This window comes from Triticum aestivum, chromosome 4B (genome assembly GCF_018294505.1).
Source record: "Triticum aestivum cultivar Chinese Spring chromosome 4B, IWGSC CS RefSeq v2.1, whole genome shotgun sequence".
Taxonomy (NCBI): domain Eukaryota; kingdom Viridiplantae; phylum Streptophyta; class Magnoliopsida; order Poales; family Poaceae; genus Triticum; species Triticum aestivum.
This window is the reverse complement of record NC_057804.1, coordinates 507,579,852-507,603,477: the sequence shown is the minus strand read 5'-3', so window position 1 is coordinate 507,603,477 and position 23,626 is coordinate 507,579,852. Positions and strand designations below refer to the sequence as shown.

Genomic DNA, 23,626 nt, shown 5'->3' with positions numbered 1-23,626 from the left:
TAGACCAGAAGATGCAGCCAGCCGTGATTTGCGTAACAAATCATCGCCTCAAAGAAGAAAAATGCGAGGAGGGTCTTGAGAATGCCCCAATTCCGGCCAGACCGAGTAGGGAACACAAACCTCACACGCTCTCCAACGAGGCAGAGACTGGCCAATCTTCACCGGTCGGAACGTTGTCGGCACCGCCGGACAGCATGACTGAGATAAACCTTATATTCCACATCGACACAATGCCAATTTTTGGCATCAAACTGATTATGCTCTAAATCCATAAAACAAGAGGTATTTTGATCCATACATATGGTTCCTAATGACCACACGTTCAGCACACAAAATATAACAAGTGACACACAAATCCAAACATATTAGCTACGTACGGGACGCAACGCCAGGCCACGTGATGTCCCACTCCCATGTCCGTGGATGAATAAACCATTACAATAGATACGTACTCGACACCTGTTTATTCTTCCGAAAAGTGCTAAGAGCAGCGATCTCAGTACATAGACCAGTGGCTACATCAGTCATATGCAGAGTTTCTGGACTCCAGATTGGACGTACAATATATACGTGAAATCTATCTGTCTCGTCGCCATAACCAATCATATCCATCCTGCAGATGATCCAAGTCCATGAAGGCGCTGAGAAGCCATGTCTTCGTTGTTCGGCTGGTCCACATAGGCCTGATTATTGTACCTTTCACACAGGAAAAGAAGCCATTTCAACTGACCAAACACTCATGTTCAACAGGTCATGGATGACTCGTTTGGGTACTATACTGCAAAAAAAAAGTTTATGCCTAGGAGAGATTTGGCAGGTTACACTGATTGACATGTAGAAAGACATACCCAACTTGCACGGAGGAATCATGTTCCGGGTGTTGCACAAGTCCTGAATAAGTAGTATCAATGACATGTCCACTTGAGCTACACTGTCCTGCATCTTGCCAGGCCATATGGAGCGCATTCTCGACACAGCTGGTGTCTTGCAACTGGCACTCGCAAGAAAACAGTGATGAGAAATTTATTTGGCCACATTTGACTCAATTTTTTGGATTAGAATGAATATAGTTTTGTATTTCGTGTAGTTTACAAACTTCGTCAAGCAAAGGTATGAATATAGTTTTGTAAGCTCGATGGTAGTACCTTCTTCCTCAGGTTTTTGTTTTGATCCTGCAATTCTTGCTCCTGCAGAACATCATTTTGCCAGCCATGCATTATATATATATTACAGAAGAAGCATGCAATATAGGGCGAGGATTGTCTGAAGTTCATGATTCATCATTACCTTACTTTTCAGGTCATATAGCTCATCAAGTAATACTTTATTCTGCAAAAAAATAATTATTTCTTTGTCATAAATCAAGGAAAAACCAGCAACAGAATATATACATACATATATATATATATACAGTCATGAACATGACAACAAACTATGTTATAGAAAAATGTCTTAAAAGTTCAGATACATCCTAACAACAATTTATACAGTATAATGTAGATGCTCTAAAGTTAACATGTTTCACTAAGACAATTTGAAACTAATACATCTTACTAAACTGAAGCAGTATCGGTATAAAAGAAAAACATCTGAAGCTGCTGAACCTGAGCTTATATAATATACATGAAATGTTCAAGTTCTCTACCTTTCTTGTCCTGATATGCTTGAGGGATATGTCTATTTGGTTCTCAATTTGCTCAAGTTCCTTCATGCTAAGTGGGCCCAGATCCTCACCGAGAATATTTCTACGACATGAGAACGAGGACTCATAAGGTTTTCGATAAGGTGGAGCGACATTGGAATATATATACACAGCAAGTAACCGTCCAGCCCAACGTCTGGAAACTACCTTTGTGAACTTTCAAGATATTCAAGTCTGGTCTTCAGCTTCAGATATTGCTGGTAATTTATCTAGTTTCGACAACAAAAGAATGCATGGTACATGTCAGTTCAAGTGACATAATACTTGCCGTATGTGGGAAAGAGAGGCTAAAATGTACAGTCATGAACATGACAACAAACTATGTTGGCCAAAGAAACAAGACAGTTCAAACAAATGTCGTCCCATCAAATGGAAGCTAGGAAAGATTGAAAACAACAACAGACTGCAAGACAGTGCAACGTTCAGCCTGGACCTAGCCTTGGACAATCACCTGAATTTAATGTTGCTACATGTTGATGTTTGCCGCACATGGCAATTAGTTATAATATCCTTTTTGTATTATTATTTCCATTTATTTTGGTTTTAAGCATTCCATCAGGCCTGACGCGTTAGTGACATGATGCATGGTTATCGTTCCATGACTGTATTGTATTATTTTTTTGCCTTAGCTATAGTCTTAATAATAGTTATAAACTTCATGGTATTGCTCTAGATAAATATTTTTGCATAATGAGTTTAATCGAATTCTCATTTTAATAGACGGGAAAAGGAACCCTTAGGCAACGACTACCAATATATGCCTCATAGAAAACAAAAGTATATACTTGTTATTAATCCTTTTGTACATGCATATCATTTAATCTTGAATGTAAATTTCTTTTCAATCACAAGTATATTTATTTCGTTCTATGAAACTATAGACATTTAAAAGAGAACGTGTTCATCGCAAAAATAAAATAAAAGAGAACGTGTTGTCTTCTCTCTTGTATAACTCTGCCTTTTCTTTTAGCAAAAACGGCAGGCTACGGCTTTTGTTCAAGGAGAGGTATAACCTCTTTAATTATATTCAGGAAGGTGTTAAGAACTTGAGATGCTTACTTCATTTTCTGCTAGAGGGGTCGCTTCCTGTGAGTTGCAGTTGCAGGTGCGGTATCTCTCAAGTGTTTTGTACATGCTGTTGACATATAAAAACGAACGATCAATTTGTATTGCTGGATATACGAAAGATGTACAAAAGTGAAGGAATTTATAATGATCCACAAAGCATAGGAAAATGTACAAAATTGAATTTTAGTATGTGTGCAACACTTCACTGACTGAGATGTGATACATCCTAGTAACATATAATGCATGGTAGGCGACGCCAAATATAAGCTGATAATGGCAGAGCTTCGTTGGGACAAAACTGGGCCACGATCCACCTAGTTTCGTAGCCAAACACTCTGCCTGAGAGAGAAATTGAGTTGTGAGAGAGAAAAACTTGGGCTCTGCTCTAATATGGCCTGCCCAGGCATTGCACAATAACCCCGCCGCTAAAGTGGGGCGGCGCCTACGAGTGTACGGGGTTTTCCTGTTCCTCCTTCCATAAGCAAGTCCCACACTAGGGTTTCCCCGCCTCTTGCTGGTGTCGTCATCGATCTGACTCGTCTTCGGTGGTCTTAGGGCCATGTAGGCGCGATGGATCCCGGCCCTTGCTTATGGGAGGGCTCCTTTTAGGGTTTTTTAGTTTGTGTAGGGATTATGTCCTGCTTAAGAACACGAGCCTGCGGTGGGTCCCTGAAGATGACATAAGGTTCTACCCGCCTTAGCCCCCATCTCGGCGGCACGTCTAGCATCGTCGGGGGCGTGTGGAGGTGTATCTCTGGTGGATCTCGCGGGATTAGATCGGTGTTTATCTTGGTGGATCTGAGAGAAATAGCCGTGCCTAGCCGAACTGCTATCCGATTAGCTCCTCAACTTTGAGGGGTCAAGCCCAAAAAACTTGTCAGCTCCCTCATTTTTGAGTGTCCACTAACGATTCTCAGCAAAAATTTGTCCCCTCCCAACTCCCGCCAGCGGCGCCTCACTTCCCGCCTCCATTGTGCAATGTAGGAGCCGCAGCTATAGGAGGCCCCAATTCTAACGGGAATGGGACCACAGGCCACCTCCGCAACCCTGCCTGCCACTCCCGCCGACGCTACGCGGGCGGAGTTGTTGCCACTGAAGTTGATCAGCCCCGCCGCCCACGCCAAGAAAGCGGCTGGGGATGAAGAGAATGGTGCGGAACACTGCACCATCAACAGACGCTGGCAGCAAGGTCGCGCCATCTGCGAAGACGACCGGTCACCCTTCGCTTGCTCTGGAAGATGGCAAGTGGGCAAGGAAGCCAACGGCGACGGACAAGGCCCGCAACGAGGTGACGGCGAAGAAGAAGAAGGCGCCCACACCCACGTCTTCTCCCCGTCTAGCCCTCTAGTTCTATCTAGTCGTCACCCATGATGCCGTTGGTTGTATAACGATGATTCTCATTGTAATCTACATCATATGATGTGATTGGCTCCTTGGTCATGCATGTTTCGATATGAAGAAGTGGGTGGATTCAAGGAAACACATACACTTGTGTCCTGTAGTGGGGTCAACTGTCGATGTTTGATTCACCACCACCTTATGATCAAACGGGGTGCATGAAAATAGTAGGTAGAGGGGGATGCCCAAAGATATATCGTAGGAGAAAATGGTGACATGGTAGTTTTACCTAAGTTTAGGTTCCCATTTGTGTAATAACCGTACATCCTACTTATAGATGCATATTGTCGAATGGGAGATTACAATATTTTTTTATTGAATCTATCGACTGTGTCACGGAAATCGATGTTCTCGAGCGGGGAAGAACTTCTCGATTTGTACTTACTTCATCTTTTTTTTTGCGGGATACTTACTTCATCTTTATTCATACGTAGGTCCTTAATTATGTTCTCGATTCATAATTATGAAAAGAGCAAAGAGCCTTGGCTAATTTCTATGACGTTCAACAAATGAAGAAGGACATGAGAATGTAGTTGGACAAACAATGAAGCAAAGATAGGATGCGTGAACTCAGCAACACAAACAGAGGAGCGAGATAAGAATGACAAAAAAGATGATGGCTTTGAGTTATTTTGTATATGTCATGTTCCTATAACGTGCCATATAATTCTATTGATATTTGAGTGTAAAATAAATATTATTGTCAATCAATGACAAATGAAGTTAATGTAAGTATAAAACGAACAACCAGATGGTTAGTAGGGCCAATTTTCACACAGCTATCCCATGAAGTTTTGAAGTGGGAAAACCAACCACACTAAATCCTTTGGTAGATGGATCTTATTCTGGGCCGTCAGAGACCCTCTATCCCAGTCAATTGTGGTCGTCAATCTATGAAAGCCCCAGAAATCAGCAACCCGTTGCCACATTACACATATACACACCAATAATGTGCTTTCTAAGCTGACTAGATGGCCTATACTGTAGTAGTGTATGTGGTTTGTGTGTGGGTCAAATATTGTTTTTGTTTTTGGACAAAGAGTGAAATTTATTTACTCAAAATGAAGCATCAAGAGGATACAAACAAGATGAATACACAGCCGGTCTCTGCATAGCTAGGATGCACAAAGCCTACACCAACACATACAAACAAGCCAACAACTAGTAAAGTCATATAAGACCAAAGCTATGCTTAGGCGAAAGCTATCACCGCTTGCCCCCGCGTCTCCTTCACGGGCGGCTCGGGCGGGAACCCTTCCCACCGCCGCCGCCACCTACCTCCCCCTTCAACTCCCTCGCCGTTGCCGAAGGATGCCGCCGGGCGGACGGCGGCGGCGGGGCATCCGCGACAGCTTTTTCCTCCGCTGATTCAGGTCGGGGCCTTCTCTCACGACGCCGACTTTTCTCAGATGTGGCTTCCTGGCGGTCCGGTGTGCGGCTGCTGCTTTGGCGGCGTCGTGCCGGCGCCTTGCGAGCTGGACGGGGCCCGGCGAATGCGACACTCTCCCTGCTCCCGTGCGGCTCCGGCTTCACTGCGACGGCGGATCTGTGATTTGCGGTGCGGCTTCGGGCTCCCCGGCAGCAGCTTCGGCTGTTGGCTGGCCTCTCGCAGCAAGGCTCGGGCCGGTCGTCGATCTGGTCAGGCCCCTCCTCTGCCTCCAGATCCGGCGAGGCGGGCCCTCGGCCGACGGGCCTGGTCGCCCTTCCCTGGCTAAGCTGCTGTTTGCGGTGGAGGATGGATCCTGGGGCGGCGGCCCCGGGACGGTGGTGGATGATGACGACTGTGGTGTTCGTGCGGTCGAATCAGTGGCCATGGTGTGCAGGTTGGACCAGCCGGTCTTTGGTCGTGTGTTGCAGCTGCCGGTGAATACCATATCTGGCTGCGATCGGGGCGATGATGTGGCGGCATCCATGGGCGTCGTGACCCTGTTGAGGGTGTCATCGCTGCATCTTGTCTCCCTGACTATGTCTCCGGCTTTGGGGACTCGTGGTTGTTGGTGTTGCCGGGGCGGCGACCCCGGGTTTTGGTGGTGGCGGCTCCGGCCAGGGGGCGGTGCGTGCCTGGGCGTGGCGGATAAAGGGATCTCGCGACCAGATTGGGGTCAGCTTCGGCAGGGGTGTGGTGCTCAGTGGGCGGGGGTCGATGGTGGTAGGTGGTCGGTGCACCTCCGGGAGAAATCCTTGTTTCGGTTTACATCGAAGCCAGCGACGGCGGTGCCCGCGGGTGCCACACCCTTTCTTGGAAGCGTCGTCGTGGAGGTGTGCTCCTCCTCTCTACGGCTTGGGCTCCGGAGGGAAACCTCAGATCCGCTGGATCGGGCGATGAAGGCGTCTTCGCGTCTTTCTCCTCCTTGGGGGCATCGTCTTGGAGCCGGCTACGACTGGGAGACCAGTGGATGGCGGCATCTCCATCGCATGGTTTGCTGAGGCGGGGCGCTGGTTCTGTTTTGGCAACGATGATGGCGTCGAGAGGAGCTCGGGTCGCGGCATGGACTTTGGTAGTCGGTTCTTTCCGGCGTGTCCGAGGTGCTCTTCTTTGGGTTGCTTGGTTGCCTTGGAGTCGGAGTTGCGGTGGAGCGGGTCCAGGTGGCAACGATGACAGGCACTCAGTGGCCGTTTGCGGAGGGCATGGTCGGCGCAAGTCCCGCATATTTCCCTTGTGTGATGCTTGTCGTCGAAGTCGGAGCTGTCGTTTGCTGGCGCGTGTGGCCATCTGTTGGCATGTGTCGTCGTGGCTGTGTTTCATGTCGATGGCCAGGTTGGCCGGTGGTGCCCATGTCATGTGGGTTGAGTTGTATCGGTTTTAGCCCGGTTTTCCGTTAATTAGATGTGCAATTCTCTTCTTCTTAATCAATGAAAATGACAAGTCTTTTGCCTTGTTTCATAAAAAAATGCTTAGGCGAAAAAAAACCCCGTAGCAATCAGATCTGCGATCGGCAAAGTACAACAATGACCATATCCGCAACAATCATCTCATGAAACCACACGAGCGACGAGGTTCTTCAATAGTGACTCCTTCAGGAAGGGTGCGACACTCAAGCGCCGCCATCACCGGATCCCACCACCAAGGCCAGTATCTTAGTTTTCACCATGAAAAGGGTGCGACACTCAAGCCCCGCCATCACCGGACCCCACCACCAAGGCCAGTATGTTGGTTTTCACCATGAATAATCAGACCGAGTATATCCGAGCAATGCCTTCAAGAAGGTAATGGCGTGGACAAAACATCGCCATTGTCAGGTATGACCACTTAGGCAGACCTTGGCTTTCACACCATATAACTCGAGTCTGGGTGCTCGAGTAGCACCACCATTGAAATCACTCATGTATTGTCGCCACCACTTTTCCGCGATCCAAGTAGCTACATGCGAGTACGACCGCCGCCGCTACACAACCATTCCTCTACGTCAAGCCGTCATCAATAGTTTGCATCTCACCGTCGAAGTCAACCACCAGATCTGAAGAGATAAACCCTTCCGATGACCTTTCGGTGACCACATTCATCGTAGATCCGTAGGGGTTGCTTCACCACCACCACCATCGTGGAGTCATGCAGCCGCCACCGCCCGGCCGACCTGATCTAGATCACCAAGACGTCTAGATCTGAATCAGAACAACTACGCCAGTTCGACCAAGGACGACACTAAGCTCCAGCTGCCCGACTATCAGATAAGACCGCTGTGCCGTCCACATGGCCACGAGTACCACAGCCGGATCTAGCAGACACCACGAACTCCAAAGCCTCGCAATGGTTGCAAGTTCAGCCATGGTTCACCCAGACCCACATCGTCTGCCGCCACCATCGTGCTTTGCGTCGCCGCTATGCCGAAGCAGCGGTGCCCTGATCTGGCATCCCATGGCCACGCTTGGGCAGCAGCCGCCGCCGCCAGACGACACGCGGTTCGGCACCAACCCGCTGCAGGATCCCCATCCGCAAGCAGGCCGCCCCAAAGGCGAGACGAGTAGGTCCCACCGCCACCAGCTCCGCCCGGGCTTCACCCGGTGGAAAGCGTCGGCGAAGGCAAGGCGAAGGCTGCAATGGAGGGGGGGGGGGGGAGGGTGATAGGTGTGAAACCTGTCGCCGCCACCCGTATCGCCCATGGGAGGGAGTGACGCGCGGGCTAGGTATTCCGGGGTAGTTCGGGTCAAATATTGTGGACGGAGGTAAATTATGATCTATGCAACAAGTCAAAGCAACGCGCCCCAACTGTCAGGTTTTTTCTAAACTACCAACTCTTAAAATATTAAGAGTATTCTTACAAATACAATGTCATGCACGATTCTCTAACTAGTATTCCTCTATTTATGATGTCCTTCTAGCCTATACCTGTTGGTGTGAGGAAAAGGGTTGATTTCTTCAGAGCTAGAATTGTCTGGCGGGGGACAAAGATAAGAAAGAGTATCATTTAATGAAATGGTCAGAGGTTTGCCAACATAAAAACAAGTGGGTCTGGGTCTATTAAATCTGGAAATTATGAACAGAGCTATATCCTTGCTAAATGGTTGTCGAAGCTAGAAACTGAAGAAGAGCTTTGGCAAAACCTCTTGAAACATGAAAAACTTCAAAATGTCTGTCTGTCTGGGTTAAACTAGAAGCCAGAGACTCCGAGTTCTGGGAAGCACTGTTGTCTATTAAAGACTTCTTTTTCCAATTTATTTAAAAATAAGTGGTAATGGGCATAATGTCAGGTTTTGGGAACACTGGTGGGTTGATGACAAACCCCTCAAGCAATTTTATTCTAGACTCTACAATTTGTGCTTCTCTAGAAACATGACACTTGCTGAGGTGATCAACGAAGGTTGGGAGCAGTTCCATTTCAGGAGAACCTTGTGGGGGGGCACTTTGACATAGTGGAATGAAATTAAAACCCTCTGTGCTGATCTGACTCTAATAAAGAGAAAGATAAACTTACTTGGTTTTAAATGCCAATAGGTGATTTTTTTGTCAAATCTCTCTATGAGCAAGTGATACTAAGTAGTGTGAATTTTCCCTTCGAATTTGTGTGGAAAATTAATGTACCTCCCAAGATTAGAGTGTTTGTTTGGTTGATGGTCAGGAATAGTGTGCCGACTAAAGATAACATACTAAAATGGCCAGGCTGGGGACTCTAAATGTGTTTTTTGTGGAAAGGATGAAACAGTTGATCATCTTTTCTTGCAAAGTCTTTTGCTAAATTTCTATGGTGTGTGATCCAAAACACCTTTAACCCGCCCCAAATTCATACTAACATGAATGTGTTGTTCACTTCTTGGTTACCTTCACTTTGGTAAAATTAGGAAAAGGAAAATCTATATGTTGGGTTTTTTGCTCTAATGCTGTCTATTTGGACTTGCAGAAATGACATGTGTTTTGAATGCAAGAGGATGATTGATCCTCTTGTGATTCTCTATAAATCTTGTAGGCTTATAGAGACATGGTATATTTTGCAGATAAAGCGGAAAATCAAAGGGAGTTGAGGTGGGAATAAAGCTTCTAGAGCGTGTAGCAAGTGAGGTGTTTCATGTGTCAAAAGGATGGCATCCAAGTGTGCTCAGTATCAATAGTGGCTAAAGAAGAGAAGGAAAAAGATGGGCCTGAAGAAGATGTTGCTGGAGGTCCTTTCTCCTTTCGACGATGTCATGCTTTCTTTGCTGCGTGATCTGGAAAATTATACCAGTTCTTCTCAATACTCAGACTATTATATTATGTAGTAATCTAGTCCTTTATTTCTACAATATTGTTGTTTGTAGGGAGTTTCTAATAGACCTCCTCATCTAGTTGCGTTAGTAGGTTCTTTTGTCAGCAGAACAGTAGTCTCCTAGATAGTTTGTTTGTATTTGCTGGGTTCTAGAGTCTTAGATGGTTGTCTGGGATTGTCTAGATCGTCAAGCCTGAGCTCTGGTGATGGGCATGTTTTTGTGGTTTAGCAAAGACCTGATGGTTTTCTTAACGAAAATCAGGGGGCCACCCCTTTCCCTCGAAAAAGAAGAAAAAATTGTAGTGATTAAAGGCCACATGCATTCCCCACCGAAGATGGACGATCCACGTGTCGACCTTGAGCCAAGGAGTTACCACCAACTCCATAATGACTTTCATGTTGTTGCTGCTAACCGGATTAGACTTGTCCACTACAAGCCTACGTGCCACTACCACAAGCAAGGTAGTGACACCATCGATGGCCAGCAACACACACTAATGGGTCGTCTTTGCCGCATTGTCTGCAACAACCACAACCACACAAAAGAAGGCTAAGGAAAAAAATACTGCAAAGGCCATGTATGACGGTGATACACATGCATCAGCGACGTTCAGGAACCACTTCATCGAAGCCAACAAGTTCCGTGTAGCCTTTGCTTCCTCAACATCAAAATGCCTCTTATCGAGGTTGATTCTACATGTGGTCTTAAAATTGCCTCGAATGGTTCAGTGTAGCAGTTAGTTGTGGTTGTGGCAATGAACGACATTGACTAGAAATCTGGTCTTCATGTGCTGGATCGACCATGAACAATTCGAGGCAATTTTAAGAGCTTTGATCCACCATAGATTCCTAAACCAGACCTTCATAGGTTAGGTTTGGTGACTATGAAGTTGTGCACGGTGTTTAAGTTCCTTTTGAATGTATTGTTGTGAAGCTCTGCTACTTGCTCCACGGATTTGAATCCTCGGTGTCTTCATTGATTGGATCCGGTGGTAGGGCACGATAAATAGATCATGTGAAACCTTAATGGCTTGAGGAGATGAGCCCATGACACAATATAAACCAAGTACAATGTGCTCCAACTGGGCTAGAGCTTGGCTCCACAAAGTTAACTCCTTAGTTTTTGTCTTCATTGATAACATGCGACGGTAGGGAACGGTATAGATCAAGATAAGCCAATGGCACAGTCTAGACCAAGGACAATATGATCCAACCGGGGGCAGACCTCGGTCAATATGTGCTTGAGTAGCCAATGGTACAAGCATGTTAAGCCCGATGACCTTGAAATGATCATTTAACCATGCTTAAGCTCTATTTGGCACTGCGCTAGGCTTTAAGTATAAAATAAATCCTTAACATAATTATGTTCAAAATTGCCTCATACACATTAGTCCTAGTAGAACCATCTACATAATATATAACCCCTCTTCGAAATCTATCTCTTGAGTGTGCTAAAAATTTGAATCCATACTACGTGGCTTTGAACAATTATAAGAATCAAAAATCATTTTTCTTGATTAGAATTTATTGCTTTGGAGAGGCTAAGGAGGTGGAGTACCAATACACATAGCTCTTTGGCTGTGATCTTGGCACCTTTTCTTTCACCTATTTTGGTATCCCTTTTTTCACTATAAAAAATCGCAGAATAGTGACAAAAAGATTGGGGGTGGGGGGGGGGGGGGTTAGAATCCCTTTTCACTTACTTTGCTATCCCTTTCCACATATTTTTGAAGTTGCTAGAAATAAGTGTTTTTGTGTTCTAGAGGTACCTAATATTGAGTTCGAACAGCCTAATGTTGTCCTATATTAATAGAGTGTCCAACTATGCGCCATTTGCAAATGCTCAACTCAATGAGGACAAAGATGTCTTCGGATGGCTTTTTCATTGGTCCAGACTTTTTCAGCCATCTCAATGTACAAGGCTCTTTGTACTACGGGCTTTACATTTCAGAAGTAGACATATGTATTTGGTAACTACACACGCCCCTCAAGGTCAAGCGTTTGTTTTGGTATCTTTTGGAAGCTTTATTGTAACTATGGATTACTTAGCTAAGCGAGCATGTATTGGTAGTAAGTTTTGTGCTTTACGATTTGCTAGCTAAAACATTCTGCAGCAAGTTTTATGTGTTTAGGTCTAGTTCAATATCCGTAATTTTCTTTTCACAAATACGTACACGATCTGGTAGAACATAATTGCGCTTAGAAATACGATCCTCGTGAGAGAGTGGGAGTTAGTATATCTGTGTATGCATTAAATTTCTCACATGTATGACGATATACTGTATAATACTTACAATGTATTGTGCATGCATCAGTTCACATGCATGGGTGTAAATACTACTCCAATCGGTATATTGCATGCAAGCTATATGGGTTGCTTGTTAATTTGTTGACATGACGTGTGATGAGAAAGTTCACTTCACATCCCTGGCGTACGGTTCGGCAGTAAGTGCAAGCAACAACGGGTAGTTCTACACGGGGCTCAGTGAAGATAGATTAACTACCGGGGATCGAGCTGCTGCTGCCCTCAATGGAACAGTAACTAATGGAACAGTAAAATGGATCACAGATCTCACCATATCCGAAGCCAAGCTCTCTAGAATCTTAGAGTAAGCCAAGCCACAGATCTCACTGCAGTACGTGTACTGGATTTACCTTTTTGGATGAGAAATATACGGATCTGATGAGCATATATGGGAGGAGATAGAGATCTTGTGAGTAGCATGCTCTAAATATGAAGGAATGAGGAGCAACTTGATGGACCGCTTTCTTGTTCTTGCCGATTATACCAAGTAAGGTAAGTAATTATGATAAAATGTACAGTACAAGCAAGTGCTGAATATATAGCTGTCGGTCGCGAACTCAAGAAAACCTCAAGATTGATGTGGTAAACAGATCCGATGCTTAACACTATCTGCTTCAGTTGACCTTAATTTTCACAGCTGCAATGCTCCACAGAAAAGGGGCAGTCGTCAGTTTTGTTGGAGAATATATACGGGTGTTTTGTCATATTTCTTGGTTGACTGAACTGAAGGCAAGAAAATCAGAGGTTTGTTTGGCCAGATCTTGATGAACCCATTGATCTAGTCGACCAGAAGAGACGGGAAAAGATGATGAACCGATAGGGTCAAAACCAAGAGAGAGAGAGAGAGAGAGAAAGAGAGAGTAAAGAAAGGCGGATCTGAATTAACCTAAACCGAATTGATTGGACCATGAAACCTGCGCCGAACTAAGTGAAAGAAGTCTTTGTAGGTGCCCGATCTATGCTGCCGGAACAACGAGCGCTGACTTAGTTACGTACCATGAGGAGCTTGAGAACTCGAAGAGGCGGCCGCGGCCGGAGAAGATGATGAGGGCGACCTCGGCGTCGCAGAGCAGCGATAGCTCGTAGGCCTTCTTGAGCAGCCCGTTCCGGCGCTTCGCGAACGTCACCTGGCGGCTTATCTTGTTCTCGATCCGCCTCATCTCCACCTTCCCCCGACCCATCTCCTTTCTACCTCCTCCCCTTCTTTCTCTCTCTCTCTCTCTCTCTCTCTCTCTCTCTCTCTCTCCGTGTTCTCTCCTGTTATTTTTTGCCGCCAGCAGAGGGATGTCTGATCGTATGCTTTGCTTGCACGGTGCTTAAGTCTCTCGCTCTCTCTAGAAATTCCTGGTTCCACCCAATCTCTCACCTATCAACTGTCAATCACCACAGATCACTAGCTCAGCCACCCGTTTGAGTCTCTCTCTCTCTGTACTGTAGCTCGGGGGAAGTTGGTGGGGGAGGGGGTGATTGATGACTTGATGTGAGGTTAATTCGCAGTGACTCGGCCCCTCGCTGGAGACGCAACAGTGCCACCCCGGACGGGAATCCATCTCCACAGCGAGGTGGAGAAGGGGCACGCTTATCTAGTTATCTGTGTATATGTACCAGCTCGGGGCAGTAAAGGTGGGCGCACGTCAGACAGCAGACGTGGGAGATGGATGGGGGAAAAGACGGGTGGCACGTGTCGAAGGCCCGCTGGAGGAAGGAGACGAGTTCATTATGACATCGCTGCTAAGAACCTTTCTAGGGCTTCGTAGGACTTCTCTTTTCTGTCAGCTCTCTGAACTATCTTTGCTTTTTCAGCTCTCTGAACATCTTCAGATTTTCAGCTGTGTGAACTATCTTAAATTTTGCTCTGGCTCCGCTCTCTTTTGCTGTGTGCTTCGTCAGGAACCCTTTTGCTTGTTTTTATCTTGGAAAATAAATGGAAATGTTGGGCAGCCCCGTCACAGGCTCAAAGGTACTAGTGCTGGATTCCCGGCCGGCAGGTTTCCAGTATTTCTGGGTCCTTGAGTTGGAGTACGAAGGAATCTAAATTAGTTTGAAAAGATAGAATTATGCCCCATTTGAACGTGGCAACTATTAAAAAAATATAAGAACAGAAAAATGCATGGTTGAGATAAAATGTAACCTGAATGTCCTGTAGGAGCGCCCCCCCTCCCGAATCTAAATTAGTTTGAAAAGATAGAATTAGGCCACATTTGAAGGTGACAACTATTTAAAAAATACAAGAATAGAAAAATGCATGGATTGAGATAAAATGTAACCTGAATGTCCTCTAGGAGAACCCCCCCCCCCCCCCACCCACACAGACACACAAAACAATCGTTTGGATACGACACAGGAAAACACATGAATTTTAAACGTAAGGAGAAGAAAATATGAGGTTAGTAAACCTGAGGTCTGATTTCCTCCAAACTTCCTATAGATTGACCCATTCCATATGGACTCCATATGAATCTTGGTGAACCACTCCTTTGTTTCGAATGGCATTGTAGTAATTTACCCTACATGAATTCATTTCTCCACAACTCTAACATATTACTTTGTTTTGGAGCTTCTTTCCCTTCTAGGCAGAGCTTCAGCCATATATTACTTTGCTCTTTGCCAACGTCATTCTTTGTCTGTGTGTTGTTGTTGGTTGTGTGCATACCGGTCATGCAGAGGCCGGTGCACTCATTGTGTTTGTATTCCCTTGATGCTACATTTTGAGTCAATAAAGCCACCTTTGGCCCCCAAAAAAAGGTTCATTATTTTATGACATATCAATTTCTTAATAATTTGTACAAATAGATAATTAAGTTCCTAGTCTCCTTCATCTTCAATCGAATTACGGTTCATCTCCATCCCTATTTGGAATAAGATGAACACCATTGACATGGGGCATGCACATTTTCTATTTTGCACAGGCCATACCGCCTCCAATATAGGTTTCTGAATGAAAAAATGTTGTTGGACATACCAAACACGGTGATTGACCCCCCTCTCACCCCACCCCATTTGATTGGACCCTACTGCTTGCATGCGTGTGGTCACCATGGAGATTCAGTAGAGGCTTCCCCACGATCGTCTATGGCGAGAGCTGTCGTGCATGCGTGTTTCATCCTCGGCTCGCGTGGGGCATCCGGAGCTACTAATGTTTAGAAAATGTCGGGCATGCTTGGCTCGTCGTGAGTCATGCCACCGATGTTGTCGCGTATCTAGAGGTCCAGATCTGGCCTAGCGGAGGCGTCTCCGGTCATCCTCATGTCACATCATTGCTCTCTCCTTCCAGATGGTGGAGTTGGCTTCCTATTGTTTGCATGGTGGAGGTCGAGGCAGTTCCAAGTGAAAACTCAATTATGGCCTCCATCGGAACCAACTGCACTGATGCTTGCGAGCGTTATTCCCCTCCTAGGATGCACTGCTATGGAACATATGCGCTAGCTTGGCGGCGCTCTGGGTTACTGCTTTCGGGTCCCTCTTGCCTAGTTTGAGCTTGGAAACTTTTGTACCTGCATGATCTTATTCCCTTGTCTCATTGTGTGTGTGTGTGTGTGTGTGTGTGTGTGTCGATCTAGGCTAATTCTCAATGACCGCGACACCCTGGGGTGTTGTCTCCCCTTTGAGGCATCGCATTGGACCACCATTAGGATAAATTGCTCATAATTATCCAAGTTTTGCACATTACCACATCATTCTTACGCCTTTTTCTTTTAATTTGCATGTTGCAATGAAGGAGCAGAAATTACTTGGAAGTTGCTGAAAAGGGACAAAACAAGGACCAGTGGAGAATATATTTTCCTGGAGCCAAAACTAATCAGTAATAATAATAATATTGTCAATTTCAGATGGAAAGAGAGCCAAGGGTGGACCAAAGCCGAGGAGGGTCCTGTGGGGGCCGCTGAAGGAAATAGGCCCTAGAGGCAATAATAAAGTTATTATTTATTTCCTTATATCATGATAAATGTTTATTATTCATGCTAGAATTGTATTAATCGGAAACTTAGTACATGTGTGAATACATAGACAAACATAGTGTCCCTAGTATGTCTCTACTTTACTAGCTCGTTAATCAAAGATGGTTATGTTTCCTAACCATAGACATGTGTTGTCATTTGATGAACAGGATCACATCATTAGGAGAATGATGTGATGGACAAGATCCATCCGTTAGCTTAGCATTATGATCGTTACAATTTCATTGCTACTGCTTTCTTCATGACTTATACATGTTCCTCAGACTATGAGATTATGCAACTCCTGAATACCGGAGGAACACCTTGTGTGCTATCAAACGTCACAACGTAACTGGGTGATTATAAAGATGCTCTACAGGTGTCTCCGAAGGTTTTTGTTGGGTTGGCATAGATCGAGATTAGGATTTGTCACTCCGTGTTTCGGAGAGGTATCTCTGGGCCCTCTTGGTAATGCTCATCACTATAAGCCTTGCAAGCAATGTGACTAATGAGTTAGTTGCGGGATGAAGCATTACAGAACGAGTAAAGAGACTCGCCGGTAACGAGATTGAACTAGGTATGATTATACCGACGATCGAATCTCGGGCAAGTAACATACCGATGACAAAGGGAACAACGTATGTTGTTATGCGGTTTGACCGATAAAGGTCTTCGTAGAATATGTAGGAGCCAATATGAGCATCCAGGTTATGCTATTGGTTATTGATAGGAGATGTGTCTCGATCATGTTTACATAGTTCTCGAACCCGTAGGGTTCGCACGCTTAACGTTCAATGACAACTTGTATTATGAGTTATGTGTTTTCGATGACCGAAGTTTGTTTGGAATCCTGAATGAGATCACGGACATGACGAGGAGTCTTGACATGGTCGAGACATAAAGATTGATATATTGGACTATGTTATTCGGACACCGGAAGAGTTCCGGGTGGTTTCGGGTAAAAACGGAGTGCCGGAGGGGTTACCGGACCCCCCGGGGAAGCAATGGGCTAACATGGGCCATAGGGGAGAGAGAGGACAGCCCACATAGGGGAGGCGCCCCCCCCATGGGGAGTCCGAATAGGACAAGGGAAGGGGGCGCGGCCCCCTTTCCCTTTGCCTCTCCCTCCCCCTTCCTTCCACTCTTCCACCAGGTGGAATCCTACTAGGACTTGGAGTAGGACTCCCTTCTCCTGGCGCGCCTTGCAAGGGCCGGCCGGCCTCCCCCTCTCCTCCTTTATATACGGGGCAATGGGGCACCCCAAAGCACATCAAGTTCTCTTAACCGTGTAGGGTGCCCCCTCCATAGTTACACACCTCGGCCATAGCGTCGTAGTGCTTAGGCGAAGCCCTGCGCCTGTAACATCATCAACACCGTCGACACGCCGTCGTGCTGACGGAACTCTCCCTCGTCCTCAACTGGATCAAGAGTTCGAGGGACGTCATCGGGCTGAATGTGTGCTGAACGCGGAGGTGCCGTACGTTCGGTGCTTGGATTGGTTGGATCGTGAAGACGTTCGACTACATCAACCGTGTTGCTAAACGCTTCCGCTTTCGATCCAAGAGGGTATGTGGACACACTCTCCCCTCTCGTTGCTATGCATCTCCTAGATAGATCTTGCGTGATCGTAGGAATTTTTTTGAATTACTACGTTCCCCAACAGTGGCATCCGAGCCAGGTTTATGCGCAGATGTTTTATGCATGAGTAGAACACAAAGAGTTGTGGGCGATAATAGTCATACGGCTTACCACCAACGTCTTACTTTGATTCGGCGGTATTGTTGGATGAAGCGGCCCAGACCGACATTAGATGACCGCGTTCATGAGACTGGTTCTACCGACATGCTTTTGCACATAGGTGGCTGGCGGGTGTCTGTTTCTCCAACTTTAGTTGAATCGAGTTTGACTACGGCCGATCCTTGTTGAAGGTTAAAACAACACACTTGATGAAAAATCGTTGTGGTTTTGATGCGTAGGAAATAATAGTTCTTACTAGAATCCCGTAGCAGCCACGTAAAACTTGCAACAACATAGTAGAGGACGTCTAACTTGTTTTTGCAGGGCTTGTTGTGACATGATATGGTCAAGGCATCATGAGATATAAATTGTTGTATGAGATGATCATGTTTTGTAACAAAGTTATCGGCAAATGGCAGGAGCCATATTGTTGGGGATATAACTACTAGGTATGACCCGCCCAGTAGGGGCCGGGTTATACCTATGGTGATTCATCATATGAAGCCCGAGACGACATTTGAAGATGGCGGTTCAGTTAAGGGCCCAAGGCCCAAAGGCGGCTTAAGGCCCGTAGAAATAAACAACCATATGTATATGATTTGTATTGTAAGGCACGAATAGACAGACACCAAGCCGGACACTGTTTACGAGCCGACCGGGACTCTGTGAGCCGCTGGGCATCGACCTTTGTATATAAAGGGACGACTCGGCGGCGGTTCAGGACAAGTAACATCAGATTGAGAACTAGGTCAAGCGAATTCGCTCCCTGATAATCGAGACATAAGCAATCCGACCTCAAACTGGATTAAGCCATTACGTTCACTGCAAGGGGCCAAACCAGTATAAACTCCCGTGTCCTTTGTCCCATTTTAACCCCTTTAAGCTTCCTAGTTGCGATGGCTCCACGACTAAGTCCTTTTGCTAGGACATCTGCCGTGAAGTTTCCACGATAGTTGGCGCCCACCTTGGGGCCAGCGCATGGTGGATTTGAGTTCTTGAAGGGAAACTTTGAAGGGCTCAAGGGATACGCTGTGGGCCGGATGACCAAGAGTCGTCGTGGCAAGCTCTACATCGACGACCCAGGCTGGGGCCCTGAGGCCGGCTCAATTGAGTACGAGTACCGGGTCCCCTTCGGCGGAATCCACGTCTTCATTGGCAAGATCAGCGAGCCGGGCCCTGAGCCAAACATCTGCACCGACATCGTCGAGACGGCTCAGCGTGCGAGACCCGCCCGAGCTCAGCCCGCCGTGAAGCGTGCCTTCATGGGATGCATCCATGGAGGGGAATTTTCTGAAGGATCTATGTCCGGCGGTGAGACGACCATCTACTCTGATGGTGAATCTTTCATGGGTGAGACGGGTTCGTTGTATCAACTGCAAGACGGCGGGCTTGGGGGCTGTTCTGATGGCAACAGTATTCCAGACCCCTTTGAGCCTCCAAACCGAGTCGAAATCTTCATGGCCGACACGCAACCCGGGAAAAACTCTACGGCTGTGGCAGCAATGACTTCTGGGTCAGCAGCGGTGACGGTAGCTGGGGAAGGAGGCCCTGCGCGCCCACCGGCTTAGGTTCTGATGGATTTAATGGATAAGATGACAGCTCTATTAACCGTCGTGGACAATCCAGCGGATCAAGCTCAACATGATGCAGAAGTGGCAAAACTATGTGAGGAGGTAGCACAAGCCAAGGAAGACCTACCAGCAGAGGACGTCAGGATGGCCGCAGAGCGGGCGGCTTTGGATGCTCGGGCCCAGCAGATTCAGTCAGAGGCTTTTCAGCTTACGATGGATCAGAATGCTTCAAATGAGATCATGAGGAGAAGGAACCAGAAGGCTCAGTCCCGCCTGCCTACGGTTTATGAGCCTAGAAATCTCTTCCGCACACCTAGTGCAGGGCCCAGTAACCCGCCAGAGGTAAACTGGGATGCAGCTCCCGGAGCTGGGACACCGGTTCAGTGTGACGGAACCCCCTCGTCTAAACGCTGCTCCACCTCACCACATACCGACACCACCGGGTCATTATTCCTAACCCTTTGGAGAACATGATCGCTGCGGCGACACGATTGGCGGCTCTCCCGGTGGATGGCGACTCTCCGACGACGGTTGAAACACAAAGGGTCAGAGAACTTCTTCAGATAGCTCTGGCACAACAGGAGGCATATTCTTATAGTCGAGACAGGATTCATTCCATCCCTCGCCCAAGCCGGAGCTATATCAGGCATATGGACTCACCAGCCGTTTCAAGCAACGCCCGACACCGTGACCAGCCGTGCGGGTATGACCCGGCACATGATGTAGTTCCTAATGTGGTTGATCATGACAGATTGCGTCAGGAAGCTGAGCGGGCGGTGATAACCCACAAGTATAGGGGATCAATTGTAGCCTCTTTCGATAAGTAAGAGTGTCGAACCCAACGAGGAGCTAAAGGTGGAACAAATATTCCCTCAAGTTCTATCGACCATCGATACAACTCTACGCACGCTTAACGTTCGCTTTACCTGGAACAAGTATTAATCTAGAAGGACTTTGTAGGTGTTGTTGGATAGGTCTGCAAGATAATAAAGAGAGCGTAAATAAAAAGTAGGGGCTGTTTAGATAAAGAAACAATAAAGTAAATATAGCGAGTGTGGAAAAGTGGTGGTAGGAGTTGCGGAATTGTCCCTAAGCAATTGACTACTTTACTAGACCGATAGCAAGTTTTATGTGGGAGAGGCATAAGCTAACATACTTTCTCTTCTTGGATCATATGCACTTATGATTGGAACTCTAGCAAGAATCCACAACTACTAAATATCATTAAGGTAAAATCCAACCATAGCATTAAAGCATCAAGTCCCCTTTATCCCATACGCCACAACCCCCTTACTCAGGTTTATGCTTCTTTCACTCAAGCAACCCACTATAAGCGAATCATGAACATATTGCAACACCCTACAACGGGAATCCCTCACACTTGCGTGACACGAAGGGCACAATAGGACAGCAACATAACCACAAGCAAATTAAACCAATCATAGCAATTCACGAATCACCGATAGGACAACGAAAATCTACTCAGACATCATAGGATGGCAACACATCATTGGATAATAATATGAAGCATAAAGCACCATGTTCAATTAGAGGGTACAGTGGGTTGCAGGAGAGTGGACCGCTGAATATAGATGGGGGAAGGTGATGGAGATGTTGGTGAAGATGATGGAGGTGTTGGTGTAGATCGCGGTGATGATGATGGCCTCAAGCAGTGTTCCGACGCCACCGGAAGCAAGGGGGAGAGACCCCCCCTTCTTCTTCTTCTTCCTTGACCTTCTCCCTAGATGGGAGAAGGGTTTCCCCTCTGGTCCTTGGCTCCCATGGCATGGGAGGGGAGAGAGCCCCTTCGAGATTGGATCTGTCTCTCTGTCTTTCTCTATTTCTGCGCTCTGGGATTCTGCCCTTTCACCGTTTCTTATATATCCGGAGAGCCATAACTCCGATTGGACTGAAACCTTCACCCAGAATTTTCTCCGAAAATTAGATTTCTTGCGGCAAAAGAAGAGCGTCAACCGCCTTACGGGGTGCCCACAGGGGTCAGGGGCGCGCCCCCCTGCCTCGTGGCCCCCTCAGGACCGTCTCGCGTTGGTTTTTCTTCCCAAAAATCATAAATATTCCAAAAATGATCTCCGTCCGTTTTTATCCCGTTTGGACTCCGTTTGATATGGGGATTCTGCGAAACATAAAACATGCAACAAACAAGAACTGACACTGGGCACTGGATCAATATGTTAGTCCCAAAAATAATATAAGAAGTTGCCAAAAGTATATGAAAGTTGTAAAATATTGGCATGGAACAATAAAAAATTATAGATACGACAGAGACGTATCAGCATCCCCAAGCTTAATTCCTACTCGTCCTCGAGTAAGTAAATGATAAAAAGATAATTTTTGATGTGGGAATGCTACCTAGCATAATCTTGATCATATGTTTATTCATGGCATGAATATTAATACACGAGTGATTCAAAGCAATAGTCTATCATTTGACATAAAAACGATAATACTTCAAGCGTACTAATAAAGCAATCATGTCTTTTCAAAACAACATGGCCAAAGAAAGTTATCCCTACAAAATCATATAGTCTGGCTATGCTCCACCTTCACCACACAAAATATTCAAATCATGCACAACCCCGATCACAAGCCAAGCAATTGTTTCATACTTTTGACGTTCTCAAACCTTTTTCAACTTTCACGCAATACATGAGCGTGAGCCATGGACATAGCACTATAGGTGGAATAGAGTATGTTGGTGGAGGTTGTGTGGAGAAGACAAAAAGGGAGAAAGTCTCACATCGATGCGGCTAATCAATGGGCTATGAGATGCACATCAATTGATGTCAATGCGAGGAGTAGGGATTTCCATGCAACAGATGCACTAGAGCTATAAGTGTATGAAAGCTCAAACTGGAAACTAAGTGGGTGTGCATCCAACTTGCTTGCTCATGAAGACCTCGGGCATTTGAGGAAGCCCATCATCGGAATATACAAGCCAAGTTCTATAATGAAAATTCCCACTAGTATATGAAAGTGATAACTCAAGAGACTCTCTATATGAAGAACATGGTGCTACTTTGAAGCACAAGTGTGGTAAAAGGATAGTAGCATTGCCCATTCTCTCTTTTTCTCTCATTTTTTTTATTTTTTTATTGTTTTGGTGGGCTTCTTTGGCCTCTTTTTTTATTTGGGCTTCTTTGGCCTCTTTTATTTTTCATAAAGTCCGGAGTCTCATCCCGACTTGTGGGGGAATCATAGTCTCCATCATCCTTTCCTCACTGGGGAAATGCTCTAATAATGATGATAATCACACTTTTATTTACTTACAACTCGATATTACAACTTGATATCTAGAACAAAGATATGACTCTATATGAATGCCTCCGGCGGTGTACCAGGATGTGTAGTGATCTAGCATAGCAATGACATCAAAAAACAGACAAGCCATAGAAATATCATGCTAGCTATCTTACGATCATGCAAGGCAATATGACAATGAATGCTCAAGTCTTGTATATGATGATGATGGAAGTTGCATGGCAATATATCTCGGAATGGCTATGGAAATGCCATGATAGGTAGGTATGGTGGCTGTTTTGAGGAAGATATAAGGAGGTTTATGTGTGATAGAGCATAGCGTATCACGGGGTTTGGATACACAGGAGAAGTTTTCACCGACTCTCGAGGTGAGAAAGGGCAATGCACGGTACGAAGAGGCTAGCAATGATGGAAGGGTGAGAGTGCGTATAATCCATGGACTCAACATTAGTCATAAAGAACTCACATACTTATTGCAAAAATCTATTAGTCATCAAAAAAAAGTACTACGCGCATGCTCCTAGGGGGATAGATTGGTAGGAACAGACCATCGCTCATCCCCGACCGCCACTCATAAGGAAAACAATCAATAAATAAATCATGCTTCGACTTCATCACATAACGGTTCACCATACGTGCGTGCTTAGGGAATCACAAACCTCAACACAAGTATTTCTACTAATCCACAACTACTCACTAGCATGACTCTAATATCACCACCTTTATATTGCAAAACTATTGCAAGGAATCAAACATATCATGTTCAGCGATCTACAAGTTTATGTAGGATTTTATGACTAACCATGTGAATGACCAATTCCTGTCATCTCTCTAAATTGATATAAGTGAAGCAAGAGAGTTTAATTATTTATATAAAAGATATTCCCATGCTCTAACAAATATAAGTGAAGCAAAAGAGCATTCTACAAATTCCAGTTTTCTATGTGAAG

The 23,626-nt window shown here is 45.8% G+C and overlaps 1 protein-coding gene across 1 annotated transcript; it reads right to left on the bottom strand.

Annotated features, from left to right (window-relative positions):
* Nucleotides 1–252: 252 nt before the first annotated feature.
* On the bottom strand, nt 253–13,662 carry LOC123092969 (MADS-box transcription factor 1). The gene is made up of 8 exons (XM_044514837.1): nt 13,148–13,662; nt 2,762–2,837; nt 1,850–1,911; nt 1,646–1,745; nt 1,288–1,329; nt 1,146–1,187; nt 849–991; nt 253–696 (listed from the first exon to the last, which is right to left on the bottom strand). The coding sequence occupies exons 1-8, from the start codon at nt 13,330–13,332 to the stop codon at nt 603–605; spliced, it is 744 nt and encodes a 247-aa protein (XP_044370772.1). The 5' UTR covers nt 13,333–13,662; the 3' UTR covers nt 253–602.
* Between the last annotated feature and the right edge of the window lie 9,964 nt (nt 13,663–23,626).